Source organism: Xenopus laevis, chromosome 3S (assembly GCF_017654675.1).
Source record: "Xenopus laevis strain J_2021 chromosome 3S, Xenopus_laevis_v10.1, whole genome shotgun sequence".
Taxonomy (NCBI): Eukaryota; Metazoa; Chordata; class Amphibia; order Anura; family Pipidae; genus Xenopus; species Xenopus laevis.
The window spans coordinates 83497282-83519429 of record NC_054376.1 but is presented as its reverse complement, the minus strand read 5'-3'; the positions used below and the strand labels follow the sequence as shown (position 1 = coordinate 83519429).

At 38.9% G+C, this 22148-nt stretch overlaps 1 protein-coding gene across 2 annotated transcripts in view; it reads left to right on the top strand.

Moving 5' to 3' along the window:
* prickle1.S (prickle planar cell polarity protein 1 S homeolog) overlaps positions 1-15590 on the top strand; it is a 64054-nt gene extending 48464 nt beyond the window's left edge. The window contains 8 exon segments of one of the 2 annotated variants that reach the window (NM_001088688.1): positions 599-701; positions 5816-5987; positions 7392-7505; positions 8135-8272; positions 9612-9815; positions 10958-11144; positions 11334-12197; positions 12809-15590. In NM_001088688.1, coding sequence (NP_001082157.1) covers positions 5856-5987; positions 7392-7505; positions 8135-8272; positions 9612-9815; positions 10958-11144; positions 11334-12197; positions 12809-13677 — 2508 coding nt within the window. In that variant the 5' untranslated portion in view covers positions 599-701; positions 5816-5855 and the 3' untranslated portion in view covers positions 13678-15590. 2 annotated transcript variants of the gene reach the window in all.
* The last annotated feature ends 6558 nt before the right edge of the window (positions 15591-22148 follow it).

Sequence of the window (22148 nt, the reverse complement as noted above, 5' to 3'; positions counted from 1 at the left end):
TTCGGGGGGAAATCTCTTCTTCGGGCGACTAAACTCCCCCAAATGCCTTCCCGCCGGCAAGAATTCGAAACGCCGGCGGGATGGCAAATGTAGAGCTTTGTTTGCCGAAGACGCCCGAAGTTGCCTCACAAGGAGAGATGTTTATTTCATTATTTGAATGCAGTTGTAAAGGGTTTTGCTATAATGGTATCAATAATTGTTTTTTTATATAATGTGTAAGTGCACAGTCTGGCTTGGAAAGTAGTGCTTTATCTTTCTCCTCCCCCCCCATTGGCTTGGAGTCTGTTTCCATATTGTCCATCTGGAATGTTTTGCTCACATGCATGGCTGTTTATGTAGAGAGCCCCCTGCTGTGTTTTGAAGAGCAATCAACAGAGGGCTTCCCATTGCTTTGATGCAGGCTGGACTCCTGGATGTATGGGCTTGAGGCAGAGGAAGTTGCAGTGCTGCTGGACATCTGACTGGATTTTTTGTAAGCACAGGATGAATGGGGGGCGGGGCTTGGGACAATGACTAAATAGAGGGGCCGGCCCTTTTTAAATACAGGTAGGGCTGTAGTCAGCAGAGCTCATTTAGAAACAGAATGGAAACAAACAAAGTGAGCTTCTGCTAGAGAGGAACATCCAGGAATGTTTGCAGCGATTAAATGAATGACTGCTGCTCTCTGCTACCACATGCTGCAATTTGGTTTCCTTATCAAGGTAAGCGCTTTGCCTTTTCTAACATGTCACGGGGATTTAAATGCAGTTTTGGTTTTGCTTCAAAGAGTACAGCTGGGGTTATGTCTATTTTTCTTTTTATCGGGTATCTGAAACAAGATTCTGCGGAATTGCTTTAGAACTTTTGCTGACTATAAGTAGAGGGATAAACAAATAATACTTTATTTTTGTCCTGGAACTGCCCCCTCACGTGCATCTTTTTCCACTTGGGACTTTCTGCAATGAATTCCCTGCAGTCACTTAATCTTGGGCCTTTCTGTAAGTGAGGTTAATTGGAGGTTGATGGCTGAGCTGCAGCTCTAAGCTAAGAGGTGAGGGCTGCCTGAGCTGCTCACAGTGAGTGTCTGTTCTGTGTGACATACAACATGGCCTCACATTTCATCCTCTTTATTGAACAAACTTGGCTTTGGTACATTGCATGTGCACTTTTGTTGTCAGCGGGCCACAGTACACAAGCTTTGTTTCATACGCAGGTGGTCCAAGTAACATTACCCCTCGTTTTCCTATGGACTGGGTTATTTGAGAATTTCTGTTTGGGACAGGATTGAACCCTGGTGCAATATTTAACAACAAAGGAAACGAGTAGCTTTTCTCTATAAAGCTCCTGATAAATGTACTTTGTGGCATGGATTTGGCATACTTCCCTAAAGTCGTTTTTCCCTCGTGAAGGTAATTTAGGCTTGAAATGGAATTTTGTTTTCCCATCTGCAGTTATGTGACTTTTTTTTGTGTGTTTGTTTTTGCTGGAAGCTTGTTTCTCTTGGAATCACAAAGGGGCTGTTGTTCAGAACGGGGTAACAGTGGAATGGGAATGTTAAAATTGCAATAAAATCATCTAAACCATAGACATTTCAATACAACTTTGGGGGAAACATACATGGTTTTGTCCCAGATTTTTTTATTTTATTATAAATGGCTTTTTTTCTCTCCACAAAATGTATCAAAACTGATACAACTGCCATTAGTCTGTACATTTGCCCAATTGCTGTTCATATACAGGTATGGGACCTGTTATCCAGAATGCTGGGGACCTGGGGTTTTTCCGGATAACGGATCTTTCCATGATTTGGATCTTCATACCTTCAGTCTACTAGAAAATCATGTAAACATTAAATAAACCCAATGGGCTGGTTTTGCTTCCAATAAGGATTAATTATATCTTAGTACAAGGTACTGTTTTAATATTGCAGAGAAAAAGGAAATCTTTTTAAAAAAATCTAGATAATATGATTACAATTTAGTCTATGGGAGATGGTCATTTTGTAATTGTGAACTTTTTGGATACAGGGTTTCCAGATAACGGATCCAATACCTGCGTTATATTTTGCCCAGGGCTTTCCTATCATGTCCATTGAAAAGAAGCTGCTCGCTCATTACAATAATTAAAACTGCAATTTCCAGTTCTCACTTTATTTTTATACTTTAACTAAAAACCTTAAAGCAATGGTGTCTCCACTATGTCCGTTTTCTCAACCATGAGTATCTGCAGAATTTTCAGCTGGCTAAAAATATGTAAGTAGATGGAGCTGGCACACATAAAACACTATAAATTAACTAGAAAACGAATATTACTTTTTTAAGCATACTTTCATTTTGATTCCTAGATAAAAAAAATAGTACTATAATATTGTGTCAGCAAAACATTAATCAAATCCAAGTAGTTCTGTTTCAAAGCAACAATTTGCAGTCATCTGCAGCCTGGCCTGAAAATAGACTGTTTCATCAGACTTCGTTTTCACAGCTGCTCCGTTGGACACAACATGCTGACGGCTCCTGACATGAGCACAAGTTTGGCCACTTCCTTTGAAGAACGTGTCCAACTGTAAAAGCATTCATTCCTATGACTCTGCTCTGGGACGTTTGCTTCTCCTCGGCTTTCCTTCGGCCATATGTTTAACTAAACCTCAGCAAAATAAAGGCAGGCCTCTTTGTTTATTAAAATGTTGTTCTTAGTATTTTTTTTATTATTTGAATTCAAGTCAATTATTGAGTAGTAAATTGCCTGTTCTTTATTCTGCATAAACTGTACTGGAGTGCACATGTGAGAGCTTACATTCTTGTTTTGCCTTTTCCATTCCAGAATTGGTGTTGGTATTAATGGCACACATTTCCAACCTATTACTAGTTGCACTGAGAGGAACATTTACATTACTAAAACGTTTATTTGCAGACTAGTTTGCACATAACAATGTTACAATCCACACCTTCCAGCCATTGTCATATAGCCCTCCAAAATCCTACCCAAACTTTATTAAACAGAGGATGCTGGGTGTTTGAGTGTACAACATCTCCACTGCCTTCATGTCTTGTTTTTTCCTCTCCAGATGTTACTACATCACGTGGGTGCTGAGTTCAAGTAGTGCATCCTTTAATTATTTTCTTGTCACAACACCACAATTAGGTTAAATTGCACAATGTTTGAAACCCCATATAACCGAACACTTCTTAGCCTTTATCTGATTCATTTTATAGCATATACTTTGCCTGGACCTGTTCTTTCTCTCTGTGGTTAGTGACACACGTCCTTTATCACAGAACAAAAGGGAACTTGATTCTTCGATAAATTCCACATTAAGGGGCAGATTTATTAACGGTCAAATTAAAAAATGCTAATTTTCGAGTTGGATTTTTGGTCAAAACTCACAAATTCGAGTTGGGAATAATTGAAACTTGAATTTGAGATTGATTATACCTGGACCCTGGAAATAACTTGAATTGATCTATTCACCACCACATAGAAGTCAATGGCAGAGGTCCAGTGACCCATCTGAAGATGTTAAAGGAATAGTTCAGTGTGAAAATAAAAACTGTGTAAATAGATAGGCTGTGCAACAAAAAAAAAATGTTTCTAATATAGTTAGTTAGCCAAAAATGTAATGTATAAAGGCTGGAGTGAACAGATGTCTAATAAAACAGCCAGAATCCAACTTCCTGCTTTTCAGCTCTATAACTCTGAGTTAGTCAGCGACTTGAAGGGGGGCCACATGGTACATTTCTGTTCAGTGAGTTTGTAATTGATCCTCAGCATTCAGCTCAGATTCAAAAGCAACAGATATGACCCATGTGGCCCCCCCTCAAGTCTCTGATTGGTTACTGCCTGGTAACCAGGGCAACCAGTCAGTGTAAACCAAGAGAGCTGAAAAGCAGGAAGTAGTGATCTGACTGACATGTTATACATCAAATCACTCCAGCCTTTATACATTACATTTTTGGCTAACTAACTATATTAGAAACATTTTTTATTTTGCACAGCATATCTATTTACCCAGTTTTTATTTTTACACTGAACAATTCCTTTAATAGCCTTCCTGACATTCGAGTTTTTTTTAGGAGAAAAAAACTCAATTCGAGTTTAGTCGAATTCGATTCAATTGAAATTCGAGTTTTTGGGTTGGTAATATTCGTTCAACGTTCAAGTTTTTTCTTTAATAACCTCCTATTTGAGTATATTCGAATTTATTACAGTTAAAAAAAAAAAATTCACATAAACTCGAAATTCGACCTTTGATATATATGCCCCAAATGTGGTGTGTGATCATTTTGATGTGCTCATTAGGTCCTCAATGTGTAGAGTAAGCTAAAAAGTCTCTAAAAACACAAGCCTTGACCTGCAGCTGTGGGCACAACTCTGCTATTATACATGAATCACAGTGTGTTTAGTGTATGTGGATGCTAATGTTTCAGCCTGGGGAAACCATCATGTTTCACATGGATAAGACCTTCTTTGTGACTCCCCTGAAGCTTCAGAATGTTTCACAGTGGAGTGTTAATTCCCCGCCAAGTGGCTGCCTCCAGCATTAGATCTGCATGAAACTGCGTTTGGTATTTTGAATGTTCTAGAGTTTTTGGTGGAGAAAGTGCAGATTCTTTTAAATTATTTTGTGAATATCTGTTTTGTGCCCAATGACCACTCTCATCAGACCAGCCCACCTAGATGTATACGTGAGATCTGCTCTGTAATCAGAAAAATAAATTGTCTGTTTGTAGACCTTTCAGCACACCCTCTTATTGATTTAACAGTAGGGTTTGTCTTAAACACTTTAAACTTGCATTTAATTGTGCCATGTATCTATGACTACGTCTATGGTATATTTGACAGAAATTCCTGTAAACAAAGAATAAGCTTTAACAGTGCAAATAATAGTGTGATGAATTTATGTGATTTGTTTGTCCTTGAGTGGAAGGGTGGAAATGGAATGGGAAAACATTTGCTAAAGACAGTGGATAGTTTTTCTAATATTCACAAATAAATATTGTATTTTTAATAGGAGTAGTACTTTGCTACTCCATTAGCAGCAGCAGAACCCTTGGGTAGAGCCAGACGCATGCAAAAGACTTAGAGAGAGGCAAGAATAAACTATGCACAAAGTTGAGTCAACATATAACCAGCAAATTAGTTGTCCTTTAAAGTCTTCCAGAACTTAGGACTTTGTTTATTTGGAATACACCTCTATAAGACATTGTTGATTGCATGCTATATCTTGTAAGTGCTGTAGATTTCTTCCAGGACTGTTGGAAAGCAAGTGCTTGTAGCTGAGGCCAGTAGTTGAGCACCTGTTGTAGAGGAGTTTGTTTAACGCTGAGCAGTTGAAGAGGCAGCAGAGTGGTCTATTATTATAGAGGGCCAAAAGGTCACATTCTTCATGGACAAACTCTATTTTATTTTGCATTTATTCTGCTAGAACCCCAAAATGACGATTGCATTAGTGATCCTGGGAAAAGGAAGTAGTTTTTATCTGATCACATATTAGAGGCGGCCTAGAGGTTTGGAAAGTTTAGGAGATTTACTGTGGATAATGACCACCAACTCCACACAAAGATTAAAAAAAAACACTAACCTCTGTCTATGAATTGTGGGTAATGGTATACAAATATCTCCTTTCTTTCTCAGTAGTAGTAAATGTAGGAATTTTTTGGTTCTGCGTCTATTTACATTGAAAGAAGTGTAACTGCAACACAATAGAAGCTTACAAAACAAGTTTCCATTGCGGTGCATTGCATTGGTAGATTTGAAATAAATGTGTGTTTCTGCTCAAGAATCCTCAAATTAGCTGGATTTAGCATCACATTTAATGGCATCATTTATTTTTCCCCAGAGCAATTAATGAGCTGGAACGACCCATAACAACCTTATACATGCCTTTGGAAATGGATCAGAAGGTTAACAAGCTTACATTTGGGTGTCAGCGAAGTTCCACTTCAGATGATGACTCTGGTTGTGCCATGGAAGAATACACATGGGTTCCTCCAGGTCTTCGGCTCGAACAGGTACAGTTGGCCAAAAATCAATAAATAAGTAAAGACACACTGGAAGCTATTTTTGTGGGTCCTTGTGACAGGGAGGAAATGGTTATGTAGAATAGTATCCTTCACATTGTTGCTGCACAACTCGCCTGTAGTGATGAGTGAATCTGTCCTGTTTCGCTAGCCGAAAAATTTGCGAAACTGCAAAAAAAAAAATCAGTGAAACTCTTTGAAATCAATGAGCATTTTTATGTGCGACAATTTTTTATGTGCATAATAATTTTTCTCGCTCCAAATGCATTAAAGTCAATTTTTGTCCTAATGTTTTAGTCAGTGGGTGTTTTTTCTAATGGCAACTTTTTTGTCCTAATGCATTAGTCAATGGGCGTTTTTTCTTATGGTGACTTTTTTTCTCCAAATGCATTAAAGTCAATGGGCGTTTCTTTGCAGCGGAAATTCACAGCGGAAAAATTTGCCGCAAAAAACATGTTGAAAAAATGTGCAATTTCGCCGCAAATCCATGAATGGTGAATAAATTAACTCATCACTACTCAGCTGTGATATTTTCCATCTGGACAGGACTTGTAGTTTAACATCGGAGTGCCAAAAATGATAAATCACACCCAAATTTCCCTTTTATTTCACTTATTGGGAGGGTTGTGGCATATTCATTATTAGTTTTATTTCTATTGGGTATAAATCTATTTCCAGTTCAAGAAGACTGCTTTCAGTAATTTTCTCTAGACTTATTAGTTAAGCAGTTTAATCAGCAGGAGCAGTTGGTGCAGATGAAGGTGTATTTGGCACAGCAGCTGGCATAGCTCTTGCATCCCTTGGAAGTGAAATGTGCAGCTGGTAAAAACACGTTGCAGTGTGACCTCTTCTAAGAAGTTGAGTCTGGCTTTTCTGTAAAAAGCTCAGATGGAGGCAATGAAAGTTGAAGCTTAGGGTGAATCTACCAGCAGGAGTTTACAAAGCAGCTTTTGTCTCACCAATGTGTAAAATGCACCAAGCAAATTCAACTTGTTTAAAGGGCCATTCCCTGGCTAGTTTCACATGTTGGCAAAGGTAATTGTATACAGTCCTGGGTGGAATGTCCAATGGCTTGATGACCAGTTCTGGAAGAGGTGGACATAATAGCAGCATTAAATGTGAATAATTTATGATACCCCAATAATAGCCACTGAGAGTTGCATTCCTCAGGAGCAATTCAGCAGCTGGGTGTAAACTCTTGAGCATGTAGCTTCTGACTTTGCTCATGCAGTGTTTGTTAAATCAGCACAAACGGCTATAGACTAATGTACATTTCACTGTAAACCTCTGCTGTTGTGGGTCTCTGCCGTCCATGTTTGTATGATGTATCATGATTGTATCTCACTTGCCCGGTGCCACGTTGTAATTAACAGGCTGTCCTTAACATTTATTCAGGTCCAGTTATACTTCGCTTGCCTGCCTGAAGAGAAAATCCCCTATGTAAATAGTGTTGGTGAGAAATATAGGATCAAACAACTCTTGTACCAACTTCCTCCACATGACAATGAGGTAAGTTTATCTTGAGCATAGCTTTGCACAAGGTCCTTTAAAAAGGTTTCATTCTGAACGTATTATTATTGCTATTATGCGCCAAAATATTCCACTGTGCTGACCAATAGAAGGGCAAGATTGGTGCATTTCTATTATACTTAAAATTGCACCACCGGGAATGGATTTCCTGCAATTCAGTTCTTTGTAAAATTTCCAAATACACATTCTCTGTGCTTGTTATTACATTTTTTGTTGGGATATTTTTAGTCTATTGTCACGTTCTCCGGTTTTTGTGGTGCAGCCATTTTTAGAATCTCCATGTAAACCATTTTATTGTGTTTGCTGCTACCTTCTAGTAACGGGGATTGTTTAAATTCCTGGGTTTAATGTGGGCCAGTTGTGTTAGAATAGCAAACATCTTTTAAGCAGTTGCTATCATTAAAATAACGGTTTGCTTTTGTTCCCTTAAATCTGGTGTACTGCTAAACTTTTCCTTCCGGTTATCCTAACAATATGCTATTTTACTGGTCAGCTGTTTACACTAAACTATTTGAGAGGCGCTGGTAGCCGCAAATAAATTGTTTGCATTTGACCTGTGATTCTTTTATTTGTTTTTTTTTTTCACAAAAATGCTCTTATGCTTGTAGGTGCGATATTGTCAGTCATTGAGTGAAGAAGAGAAGAAGGAATTACAGATGTTTAGTGCACAACGCAAAAAGGAGGCCCTTGGCAGAGGAAATATTAAAATGTTATCACGGGCTGTGATGCATGCGACGTGTGAAAAGGTAGGTGCTGGTTGGTGTGCAACTTCTGCAGAAAGATAATAGAATATTTTACTTGTTTTTTTCTGATTTCTTGTAAGGGGTTTATACTACAAGATCGCTGTAGATGATATAGATGGTTATAGTCAAACAGCCACGGTATGTAGTAGAAGGCAGGTGCTCAGGTGCATAAGATGTTTAACTGTACTCAGTTGACCAGTCCATGCTACCTGTTGATTGGCTGCTATAGGTGATTAGATCTTGCACCTTTTATTACTACCCCCCTAGGCTGAAGGTATGGTGCTTCTCAACAGGCTCAAAAGTGCCTGAAATTGCCTCCTGCGGGAGGTGGGTGGTTTTAGGTGCTTGACATCTAAGATTGCTACTTTTTTTTTGTGAAAATAGGGGTTGACGTCGGGGGCAGGACTGATGATGTGGTGATCAGCTATTGGCTGATCGTTATGTCATTCACTTCGATGTCCTCTCCGGATTTCCTAATTTGGAAATCCCGACAGGAACTTTTCACCTGGGCAGCCCTTCCAAAAACCGGGCTGTCCGGGTGAAATCCAGACAGGTGGCAACCCTTTTGACATCATAGGGCAATATGCACATTCAGGTGTTTCCCATTCAAGTTAAGGTGGCCATACATGGACCAATTCGGCAGTTTATCTGTCCATGTGTGGGGGCGATATCGGGCCAAAAATCTGCCAGATATCGCTCGGTCAAGTTTGATTTTTTTGTAAGATCCAGGACCGCATCGGCTAGTTGTTGCGGTTCTGCAACCCGTCGGCGCCCATTTGTAGCATTGTAATCCGATCGTTCGGCCCCAGGGCCGAACATTTGTATTCACCAGATATCACCCATATCAGGTTAAGATCTGCTCGTTTAGTGTATGGCCACCTTAAATTGAAACTACAGGAGGTGATTTGGGGCATTTTCAGTCAGCAGAAAGGCCCTTAGGCAATGCTGAAACAATGTGCAGGTTTGGTAACCACTTCATAGAAGGTAGCTAATAAACTCTAAATTAAGTGACTAAAGCAGCACAAGAAATTAGTTGTGAATTCTGTGAATTTCAGATACAAAAGAAAATCAAACATAAGCTTTAGTGGCTCTTACTGCATTCACAGCAGGATCGAGAGGCTCGTTTTAATAAAATGACTCCAAGTTTAAATGGCACCTTTAAATATAATTAATTAGTGTTTAGTTTTAGCCTTGAATTATTAAGGGTTAGGATGTTTAGTTTTCTTTGCATGTTTTATATCGACATTTTCCTTTAATGAAAGTGGTAACAAATATGGCAGCAATCGGCCCATGTATGGTAAGGTAAAACGTGCTAAAGGTTTTGTTTCATTTTTCTTTCAAGTGCGGAGAGAAGATTAATGGAGGTGAAGTCGCAATTTTTGTTTCAAGAGCTGGCCCGGGGGTGTGCTGGCACCCATCATGCTTTGTTTGTTCTACATGTAATGAGTTACTTGTTGATCTAATCTACTTCTACCAAGATGGAAAAATACACTGCGGAAGGCACCATGCGGAACTACTTAAGCCAAGATGCTCAGCTTGCGATGAGGTAAAATATGTCCCAAGCTTTCATGTTCTTTCCATCTGGATTTGCTGAGGGCCACTGTACCATATTAAGACATATTGTATTTTATGAACCAATTATTAAGTACATTTAGTGTTTAGGATTTATGGTCGCCCTATAAGGGCTCTTCATTGGATACATCTTTTTCATGCTTTTCATACAAGTTTTACAGTTTTTGTTGCACTACGTGTTGCCATTGCTTTGGCACAGAAAAGATAAAATAAAGTCAGACCTCCAGCATTCTGTCCTTTACATTATAATACATAGCCTCTGACATCTGTGCGCCAGCATTGTGTGCCTAGGATAAATCAATGTGATAAATACATTTACAGTTAGGCGTTGCCTTTGCTGCCGATATTGATGGTACATTCTGTTCTTCCTGGAGTGGAAGGAGCTTTACACAGCTGCAAGCAAGGTATTCTTACTTTCTGCTTAGGGGTAGGAAAGTGAGCAGGTCATTTAAAAAATTAAGGGGTTCTGTCATGATTTTTAAGATAGTTTGTATTTCTAAATTACACTGCAAATAATTCACTCTACAATATAAAATCTAATTCCTGAACCAACAAGAGTGTTTTTTTGTTGTTGTTGTAATATTGGTGTGTAGGCAGCCATCTCAGTTCATTTTGCCTGGTCATGTGATTTCAGTGGAACCTGGATTTTACTATGAAGTGCTGTTCTTAGATCTACCAGACAGTTGTTATCTTATGTTAGGGAGCTGCTATCCGGTTACCATCCCGTTGTTTTATTTTTAGGGAGCTGGGAAAGGGAGGGATGATATCACTCCAACTTGCAGTACAGCAGTAAAGAGTGACTGAAGTTTATCAGAGCACAAGTCGCATGACTGGGGGCAGCTGGGAAACTGACAATATGTCTAGCCCCATGTCAGATTTCAAAATTAAATATAAAAAAATCTGTTTGCTCTTTTGAGAAATGGATTTCAGTGTAGAATTCTGCTGGAGCAGCCACACTATTAACTGATTTAAAAAACATTTTCCCATGACAGTATCCCTTTAGCTCTTCTGATATTGAGTTGAAGTCTCTTTTATGATTGAGAAACCTAATAGACTAGATCTGAATGCAAGTTGGTCCATTCTATATTAATAAAGTTTCTTTTTCTCACATTGCAGATAATATTTGCAGATGAGTGCACTGAAGCTGAAGGTCGCCACTGGCACATGAACCATTTCTGTTGCTACGAGTGTGAAACCGTGCTCGGGGGCCAGAGATACATCATGAAAGATGGTCGCCCATTTTGCTGCGGTTGCTTTGAATCTCATTACGCAGAGTACTGTGAATCCTGTGGGGAACATATAGGTAAATAGTGTTCTCTAATGTCATTTCAGGTGTATAAGTTTTCTTATGACTATTTCTTCAGCAGCTCCTGCGTTGATTTTTTCCCATGTTCATAGATTTAAATTTTAGCAGGCATATTTGTTTTAGTAGGACAAGTGTAAGAATACTACTGCATATATTCTTGACAATGTTTTTTTTTTTTTTTCTCAGGAGTGGATCACGCACAAATGACCTACGATGGGCAACACTGGCATGCTACAGAGACATGTTTTTCTTGTGCGCAGTGTAAAGTTTCTCTTTTGGGTTGCCCTTTCTTGCCCAAAAAGGGGCGGATTTATTGCTGCAAGGCATGCAGTTTGGGAGAGGATGTGCATGCATCGGACTCTTCTGACTCGGCCTTTCAGTCTGCAAGATCAAGAGAATCCAGAAGAAGTGTACGGATGGGCAAGAGTAGTAGATCTGCAGATCAGTGTAGACAATCTCTGCTATTATCTCCTGCTGTAAATTACAAGTTCCCAGGAATGTTTGGCAATGCTGACGATACTCTGTCTAGGAAGATGGATGATCTCAGTATGTCAAGGCAGGGAGCAGGTTTTGATAATGACACTTGGAAAGCAAGAGATGAGCAGGAGACTGCAGAGGACCACGAAGAATGGGCTGAACATGATGATTACATGACTCAGTTGCTTCTTAAATTTGGAGAAAAGGGTCTGTTTCAGCAGCCACCTGAGGATAACAGATCTAATGATCACTGGATGTCTGAGAATATTAAAGGCAAAAATGATTTACAAAGGAACAACCGTAATCAAAGTTTAGCCAGTAAAAAATATCAGAGTGACATGTACTGGGCCCAGTCCCAGGATGGACTTGGAGATTCTGCATATGGGAGCCACCCTGGTCCTGCTAGCAGCCGAAAGCTACAAGAACTGGATATGGATCACGGAGCTTCAGGTTACATGCATGAGAAGATGCCATGGTATAAACGTTCCTTGGAATGTTTGTCAAATAATCTGAAACCGCAGAATGAGAACATCTGTGACTCTATGGATTCTTTAGCACTGTCTAATATAACAGGTAGAGTGTTCTTACTTACTGTCCTTATGATTGCATTCTTGTTTGCCATAAAAACAGATATGACTATTTAATTGATATGTGTTGCATTTACTTAAAGAAGCAAAATAATGCAGAGAATGTTCATTTTAAAAGTTGATATTAATAGTCTTATACATGGTACTTCATTGGAATTTAACCGTTGAAATGATCCAAGGATCAAATCACATGATCATCCAGTGAAATTTTCCGTTAAGTTGCTTGAATTGGTGGGGAGAACCCCTTTATGGCAAGTCTGTCTCATCCAAATAACTACCAAATATGTTTTCCAGCCTAGTTCTACCTAATATTGCACATTATATTTATGTCCTCTTAAAAATGATTTGTTTATCACATTAAAATGACACACAAGTAATAGTACATGGTACCTATACCTCACATATGTAAATCTTATACCATAGTTATACCAAAAAGACGGCAAACCTAAAGTCCAGAACAAGTGAGACATAGCACTGCAGTAGAAGCAACCATTGGTTAAGATATACTTAGCCTATATAAAATAGAAATGATTATTTAGTAGGTGTTTGTTATTTCTCTTTACATTTTGCTAATTTCAGCCATTTGTTTATCTTTAGGAGCATCTGTGGATGCAGAGAGCAAGTCACGGCCTTCGCTATTTTCCTACCAGAATTTTCAAGAACTGAATACCAGGGATTTTGATAAAATGAGCAATATGGGAACTCTTAATTCATCCATGTTGAACAGAAGCACAGAGTCTCTGAAAAGTTTAAATTCTGAGATTTGCCAGGAAAAGCCACCTCCAGAGGAAAAGCCAATGCACACGTCTGCACTCAAAAGGTCTAAATCCCAAACAAGACCTCAGGTCAAATTTTCAGATGACGTCATTGATAATGGAGACTACAGCAGCATAGAAATCCGTCGGCCGCCCATGAGTGAAAGGAGTCGGAGAAGGGTTTACAACTCTGAAGAGCAAAGCCAGAGGCCTCATCATCATCATCATCACCGGCGACGGAAAAGCAGGAAATCACGTTCTGAAAATGCACTTCATCTTGCGACTGATAGCAAGTCGTCTGGGAAAGAAAGGAAACGATCTTACACGGCAGAGGATTATGAGAGACTTTTTCATAATAAATCTGCTCACGAGGTCCAGGCGTATATTCAAAATGCTGACCTCTTTGGACAATACTCAAATGCTGCTTCTAATGTTGGACTGCCCAGCCAAGTTGTGGATAAATTCCTTGGGTTATACGGTGAAGATGAAGATTCTTGGTGTTCAACCTGTTCCTCATCCTCTTCTGATTCTGAAGAGGAAGGCTATTTTCTTGGCCAGCCTATTCCTAAGCCCCGGCCACAGAGATATCAGTATTTTTCCGATGACTTATGTAGTCCAACAAATGCACTATCCAGTTCTCAGTTTAGTCAAAGGACCTCTAAATCCAAGAAGAAAAAGGGGCACAAAGGCAAAAACTGCATTATTTCCTAAGAATTTTGTTTGCCGGATCATTCCTGATCATTTAAATTCCTATGAAAACTGTGTATTTACATCATCAGCCCAAAACAGAACAAAAAGTTTTTTTTTCTTTTTTGTACTTTATCCATTTGTGAAATGCGTTTGCCAATGTGTCAAACAAATCCCGGTGGTGTTTACAATGAAAATCAGATTTAAGGCGTTGGGTCACAGGTTTACATTAAGGCTTGATGTTTTATTCCATAGGGCACAGTTCTGTAGTGAACATTAGTCTTGCCAGCATATGATTTCCATTTTGCAGAAGACCCCACTACTTGTGTCCACTGTTGACTCAAATGACAAATTCCTTAATTCACTTTCTTTTTTTTATATTGTTCTAGTGTTTGTAATTCAGCGTCTGAATTTACACATCAGTATGGTTTATTTTCCCTTGATTTATATTAATTTGCTTGGAATATTGGACTGATTTCCACATGCATTGTTGGCAATCTGATTTTACTTATCTTAAACACTTAGGGGGTTATATATCAAAATCTGATTTTTTTTTTCTGATTTTTTAAGTAAAAAAAATTCCGACAAAACTAGAATCCACAATTTGACCTTATGTATTACTGAAAAAACTCAATAAAATCGGTTCAGAATAAAACTAGAAAAATACGGGGTTTTTGCGAAAAATATACACTACTTTTTTGGGTTTTATGCCCGAAACATTTTTTTCCCCCCTGAAATCACTCAAGAACCCCGATTTTTTTTCAGATTTTTGAACGAAACTCAGGGCAGACCATGATATCTTCAAATTTTAAACGAGACCTTTGCCATTGACTTCTACAGGACCCCGACTTACAGCTTGGAGTTGGAGTATTTTCGGATTCAGACTTTTAGCAGCCTTGGGGGAAAATAAATCGCGAAAAATTCTAGGTTTTTTTTTCCACTAAAAATTCAAATTTTATAGTAAAAAAAAACGATTTTTTTTCGAATTTTTGGCATTCGGACTTTAATAAATAACTTTGTGTAGACTTGTAGACAGCCCACTCTCTCCCAGCATCTTTCGATTGAATCACCTAGTACACATTTATTCTGATAAAGAAGCTTAGAACTAAATAGTAAGTCAAGCAAGATTCTTTATCTGCAGGACAAGTTTTAAGTCCCCCAGGTGACATGGAAGGTTCCATTTCTTTTGTGGTGCTCAGACTTATTGCTCAGATCTCTGCAAAGTGTCCATTTTTGCACACAGGTTGTGATGTTTGGCCTATTGCTATGCACATGCAGATGGTAAACATTAAGGACAATGGCACACGGGAGGATTCCGAGCATTTGGTTCCCGCCCACTAATCACTGCAGGAACAAACCACTTGGAATCTGCCCTTGTGCCATTGCCTTAATCATCTTTGAATATAGTATTTCCTAGAGAACCTTTACACCAAGCTAAATGTAGTATATCTTGCTGCAAGTTATTTATAATGTAGCCTTTTAAATAAATCCAGCTCTAATTTAATTGTTCAAATAATAATTGTATATATTGTATATGTTAAATGCAGAAGCTGTTATTTTTATATTGCGCATCTAGAAGATATCACTGACAAAAGGCCTCTCCGTAAGATTTCTCTTTGCTGTTTTTCAGTGTCCGGCGTTTTTACGTGAAGCTGTCACATTTTTGCAGTATATGATAATCCTGGATATGCTCCCTTGTTTCTGCTTGTTTTCTGGAGAGGCAATGGTGTAAATACAAAATCCCACAAGGAATAGCTCCAGGTTAATTTATGGCTCAAAGTGAACGGGAAAACCCTTAATTTTATTGGATGAACCATAGTCCGAGCTTATTCCTTTTAAACCCTTATGTTTAGGTGACTCGTGCATTTGTATCGTTCCAGTATTTCTAAAACACTGAGTCCGTTCTCTGAATTAAAATAAAACCGTGCTTTTAATCAGCTTGTGTTTTGCTTCTTTTATTCTGGTGTGAGTGTCTGTCTGGGTGGTATAAAGTGATGAATATGACATATCTGGCGTCAATATTCACTCCCCACATCCTGCTTCTCACAAAACCCTTCCCCCATCAACTTAGGAACATTCTACTCTCCCCACTTAAGACAATGAAACTAGTCTTAAATTGCTTATTTGTATCCCTCATAGACTGCTGTAAGTCCCACTGTATAAACTCACCTCCCTCCAATCCATCCTGAGCACTTGTGCCAGACTCATAAACCTCTTTTGCTCCCCGAGTGCTACTCAGGGGCAGTTTTTGTACCCCTTTAGAGCACCTTTCTCTGAACAACATTCTTTATTGTTACCTCTTTATACTCCCACATCAAGGACTATTCACATGGTGCACCCATTGCTCGAAATTCTCTTTTCTATCCCATTGGATATTCCCAGAGCCTCGATGGCTACCAAAGCTTGCTTAATACACACTACTTCATCCAAGCTTGCAATCTGAGCCCTGAATAATTTGCTCCCCTTTCACAATCCCCTCTTATTCTTCTCCCACACACATACGAAAAACTATTTTACCAATTTTTACTTCCAATTTCCTGCCAAAATCTAGACAGACCAGACCCCCCACAAGCACACATGATACCACCACCTTATGTCTCAATACTTTTACTCAATACTATTGGACTGCTCCCCCTATTGTCTTATACACTAGACCAGGGATCCCCAACCTTTTTTTTACCCATGATTCATATTCAAATGTAAAAAAAGGCGAAGAGCAACGCAAGCAAAAAATCCAAGGGGGTGCCAAATATAGTCTGTGATTGGCTCTTGATAGCCCCTATGTGGACTCCCAGCCTACAGGAGGGTCTGTCACCTGGTTTTTATGAAACCAAAACTTGCCTCCAAGCCTGGAATTCAAAAATAAGCTCCTGAGGCGACTGGGAGCAACATCCAAGGGGTCCATCCATGTTGCTCACGAGCCACTGGTTGGGGATTACTGCCCTAGACATACATAATTGCTTCTAATATGTAGTATTTGCCAGCATGTTGTCCATTTGTTAAAGGATTTATTCAGTATAAAAACTAGCTAAATAGGCTGTAAAAAATGTTTTCAATATAATTAGACAAAGATGTAATGTATAAAGGCTGGAGTGACTGGATGTGTAACATAATGGCCTGAACACTATTTCCTGCTTTTCAGCTCTCTTGGTTTCCACTGATTGGTTACCGGGCAGTAACCAATTAGTGACTTGAGGGGGGGCACATATGTCATAACTGTTGCTTTTGAATCTGAGCTGAATGCTGAGGATCAATTGCAAACTCACTGAACAGAAATGTACCATGTGGCCCCCCTTCAAGTCGCTGACTAACTCAGAGTTCGAGCTGAAAAGCAGGAAGTTGAGTTCTGTTCTATGTTACACATCCAGTCACTCCAGCCTTTATACATTACATTTTTGGCTAATTGACTATATTAGAAACATTATTTATTTTGCACAGCCTATTTATTTACCCAGTTTTTATTTTTACACTGAGCTCTGAAATCTTAGATTGGGCTTAGGGCTAAATATCACTTGTATGTAAAACTGCTTAAATCAGCCGAGAGCCACCGGTGTCCTAATGACCAAGTATTATAAACCAATTCCTCTGTATATGGAAATGATAACATTTTGAAAGTCTGCATACATAACTCACGAAGGACCTTCTAAAAGTTTTACTAGTTAAGAGCTTGTCTCAGCCTCACTTTAAATAAAACTGCCTTGTTCCATAGTGTCAGATATAAAACACACACAACTTTGCACCATACTGACCATATTTTGTCAACATCTCACAGTTGAAAGGAGGGTGTATATGTTCCATATTTGATACCTGCCATGATGGAATGACGGATGTTTTATTTTAAAGGGATTCTTAAGGCCACAAACACAAGTTTCATTATCTGCCAGATTTATAAAAGCTGGCACTCAAAGGACAGTCTTCCAGCCTGACTTGTAAAATTATTCAAGTTTATTGGTACATTGGAACACGGCCTTACGCGTTTCGTATCTCACAGATACTTAATCATAGCCTATGAATAAGCATCTGTGAGATACGAAACGCGTAAGGCTGTGTTCTGCTGTACCAATAAACTAGAAAAACTTTACAAGTCTGAAAGACTGTCCTTTGATTGACTGCTCCATTTACAATATCGTTTTGATCCGCTCCCCTAGCTGAAGGTTCAGGAAGATGCAGCTAGACCTCTTCCTACACCCGGCGAGTGAAACTCGCCTGTATATTTTCTTACAAAGCTTTATAAAATCTGCCTATGGTGTGCTGGGGGGATGACTTCTCTATTATATATTATGATTATTCCTTAATATATGGAGTTTTATAAGAAATAAGAGTAAAGGAATGTAGGATGAGTTTAGCCAAAATGCATATGCATGACCAACTAGACATTGAGTAAGGATAGTTTGTATGAGAATAACTCCCTGTTTGTCCCTATAAATTGTAGAGTCAGTCCTGAATACTTTTATTAAAATCACCAGAAATCCTGTCTCTCTACATGCAGAATTTTGTTAGATTGCATTTGTATTGGAATCAGTTATTTGAATGAGCTCTAATACATCTTCTAGGCAAAAGGAGCCCCCCATAAGATATTTTGATCTAACTGTCAATGAAAATCTGACACCCAACTCCTGCTTGAAGAGAGTTTGAAGAGAAACAGATTCTGAGAGAGGGATAGTGAAGATAACCTTGATTATTTCAGAAATGACGTTGAATACTTAATTGATTATATTTATACAGTTTCTCATTTCAGTATGCTGAAGTTTTGTATTCAATTTTCATTTTCACAATAGTCCCCCTTTAAATATAATCAGTTTGTTATGCCACCCCACAAATACCCCTGCCTCCAATCTGTTTCCCTGCAGCATGCTGGGCTTCGCTGGAGAAGATGGAGAAGGTAAAGTCCTGCAGGACCACACCATGTATAATCATCTTATCTATTGGAATGCATAACACAGTATTCCACCTTCTATATTTTTCAGCAACCAAATTCTGTTGGAGGATACTAAAAAAATTCATATTTCCCTAAAAATTGTAAATTATTCAGGCTTGTGTCGTTGCATCTTATATGATCATGGAAGTCTCGGGTGGGGAACTTAATCCTCTAGTATATGAGAGAGTGTTTCTCTTTAATATTTTAAAATATTGTCATACTAAAAAATGTCCCTGTGGTGCCAAGTGTTAATACAGACTGTCTGGAATATTTAGTAGAGCTATAAACAACGGAGCACTGTTTTATGCTAGAGCGCTATGAGGTTGTCATAACAATTGTGTATGTGTTATCCTGAAAGGACCTCTCTGTAACAGTAAATAAGGGATGACTTGCTGACACAATGCCCTTTGGTGTGTTCTGTGTTAATCCCACATTTAGGGGCTGATTCACTAAATTCGAGTGAAGGATTCGAAGTAAAAAAAACTTCGAATTTCGAAGTATTTTTTGGGCTACTTCGACCATCGAATGGGCTACTTCGACCACGACTACGACTTCGAATCGAAGGATTCGAACTAAAAATCGTTCGACTATTCGACCATTCGATAGTCGAAGTACTGTCTCTTTAAAAAAAACTTCAACCCCCTACTTCGGCAGCTAAAAGCTACCGAAGTCAATGTTAGCCTATGGGGAAGGTCCCCATAGGCTTTCCTAAGTTTTTTTGATCGAAGGATATTCCTTCGATCGTACGATCGCAGTATTTGCACTAAATCCTTCGACTTCGATATTCGAAGTCGAAGGATTTTAATTCCTAGTCGAATATCGAGGGTTAATTAACCCTCGATATTCGACCCTTAGTGAATCAGCCCCTTATTGTACAACCAACACGTTACATTTTATAGCCAAAACATAGAATTATAAATGGGAATTTACATATGATGATGCTTCAAAATGAGTTGGGAACGAATCTGCAAATTAACTTTCTAAAGTCTGGTTGGTACTTTACCTAAGGGGAAGTTCACCTTCACAAATCTTGGCGACTGATTTGCTAGATCCATTACTAATTCATGGGATTTTTCTATCAATATGTCCCTTATTGTTTTCAGAATGATTGCCTCTAATATTTTTTAAAATGGCTTTCATTTATTTTTTAGTTTTTCCTGGAAATTAATTTGTTCATTTTACACCCTCTCAGAACTTTTTAATTTGATACTTAAGTTGCTCACATTTTATTAACTTTTATTTAAAGAATAAGTAAATCTTTCATTTCATAAAATGCCTAAATAAACTCTATAACAGCCTATGACACACCTCTCTGTCTACATTGAGCCTGATTTCTTTTCTGAGTGGGGCAAACAAATATTGAGAATCTTCCCATGAATTTTCCACACATAATTTCTAGCTCCCTGACATAAAAATACCCTTTCATAGACTATTAGGGATTTACCGAACCTGGATTTGGGGGGTTCGACCAGAATACTGGGGAATGGATTCAGCTGATTACTGAACAACATCCAAACCCTCTGTGGCACTGAAAATGCCCAATATGTGGCTGGTGATGCGCGTGGTAAATTTTTACCATTGTATAGGTAAAAAAAAGTCTCGGAATTGGGCAAATCTTGAACTGAATCCAGCATTCGTTCCATCCGTAACTATTATGGTATTTTCCTGCCCACAAGCTAAAATGGTTTATGTGCCATTGCCATGGTTTTGATGCTGAACTGCTGTTGTGTGACTGGACCTGATTCTTATGTGCCATTCAACTTTAAGGCCGATAGATGAGCCCGTGCTACACGGGGCTGACTTATTGTAGATTGAACTTGGGAGTCACTCAAGAAAGGACTCTGACCCGAAACCTTGAGGTGGGCAATATCGGGCTGATCCGATTGTGGACCCTAGGGCCCAACGATCGGATCCTAACGATGGGTAACGGGTGGTCGGATCGCGGGACCGCATCAACGAACAGATGCGGGCGCGAACCAACGGGATTTTTAGTCCCGTCCGATCGACATCTGGTTGACTTTCGGCCAGATATCGATCAGGGAAGCCCATCAGAGGGCCCCATACATGGGCCAATAAGCTGCCAACTCTGTCTGTCGGCAGCTTTTATAGGCCCGTGTATGGCCACCTTAACTAGATAACAGCTGCCTAGTAGATCTAAGAACAGCACTCAATATTAAAATCCAGGTCCAACTGCGACACATTCAGTTACATTGAGTAGGAGAAACAACAGCCTGCCAGAAAGCAGTTCCATCCTAAAGTGCTGGCTCTTTCTGAAAGCACATGACCAGTCAAAAAGACCTGAGATGGAGCCTACACACCAATATTACTACTAAAAAAATACACTTCTTGGGTTAGGAATGAAATTTTACATGGTAGAATGAATTATTTGCAGTGTAAAGTGTGATTTAGAAATAAAAACTAGAACATAAAAATCATGACAGAGTCCCTTGAACAGTTCTTTTCCACACTGGGATAAATTGTTCTTGCTCTGAAAAAAACCAAAATTTTATAGGTCCAGCTACTAGATTGGTGGCTGCATATGGACTCAGTGGATTCCATAAACGACTAATCCAGAGCTGCCACTAAAAAGGGGAATATACCGACTGACCATTAAACCAACTTCAGCTTTAACAGATAACTACCAATTATGTTGTACAAGGTCCGTTGAACTGGTTTCACTGTCAGTCTTCCTACTGGAGGCATATTTGTAAAAAGGCGAAAACAGAGCTCAGCACAGTTCAACAGAATTAAAAATGACTATTTCTATTTACTTGAATAGGATTTTCAGGGCATTTTAAACGGTGAAAGTGAGATTTCACTCTTGTATAAATATGACCTTAAGTATTCTGTGTAGGTTAAGGAGAGCCGTGAAATTTCCCTCTAGTGAACTGTGATGAGCTCTGTTTTCACTCCTTTATAAATATGCCCCAGCGTCTTATAAACTTCCCCTTCACTTTTCCTGAATGGAATCTGCAACTCATCTAACCCCAGAATGATTGTTCACGCAAGAGCTGAGACTGACTTCATCTTTGTTTGGCCTTTTAACTTTCAGCTTCAAGGAGAACTAAAGCTTAAGTAAAGAAGTAGGTTAGAAATATTGTACATTATGTTTTGTGCTTCTGTACCAGCCCAAGACAACCACAGCCCCTTAGCAGTAAAGATCTGTGTCTCCAAAGATGCCCCAGTAGCTCCCCATTTTCTTTTCTGCTGATTCACTGCACATGCTCTGTGCTGCTGTCACTTACTGAGCTTAGGGACCCACTCACAATATACAGTACACAGAATAGAAATGTCACAATATAAGGCCGATTAGTAATAACCCGAAGCAAAAAGAAAAAAATAGATATGGCACACTTCCTCCTAAAGTTCCACTTCCTCGTAAAGCCCAACACAATTTTTGGTATATTTTGAACATTCGTTTGGAATGAGGTCTCCTGTAAGCTTTCTTGACCAGAACTATATTTATAGTTTACGTTCAGGTTTTTTTTCTACCTGTTCCCTTTTTTATGTAATTCTACACTGCTTGCTGTGGTTGGTTTGCTGTTTATTCAAGAAAACCCAAGACACTAGGAAGATT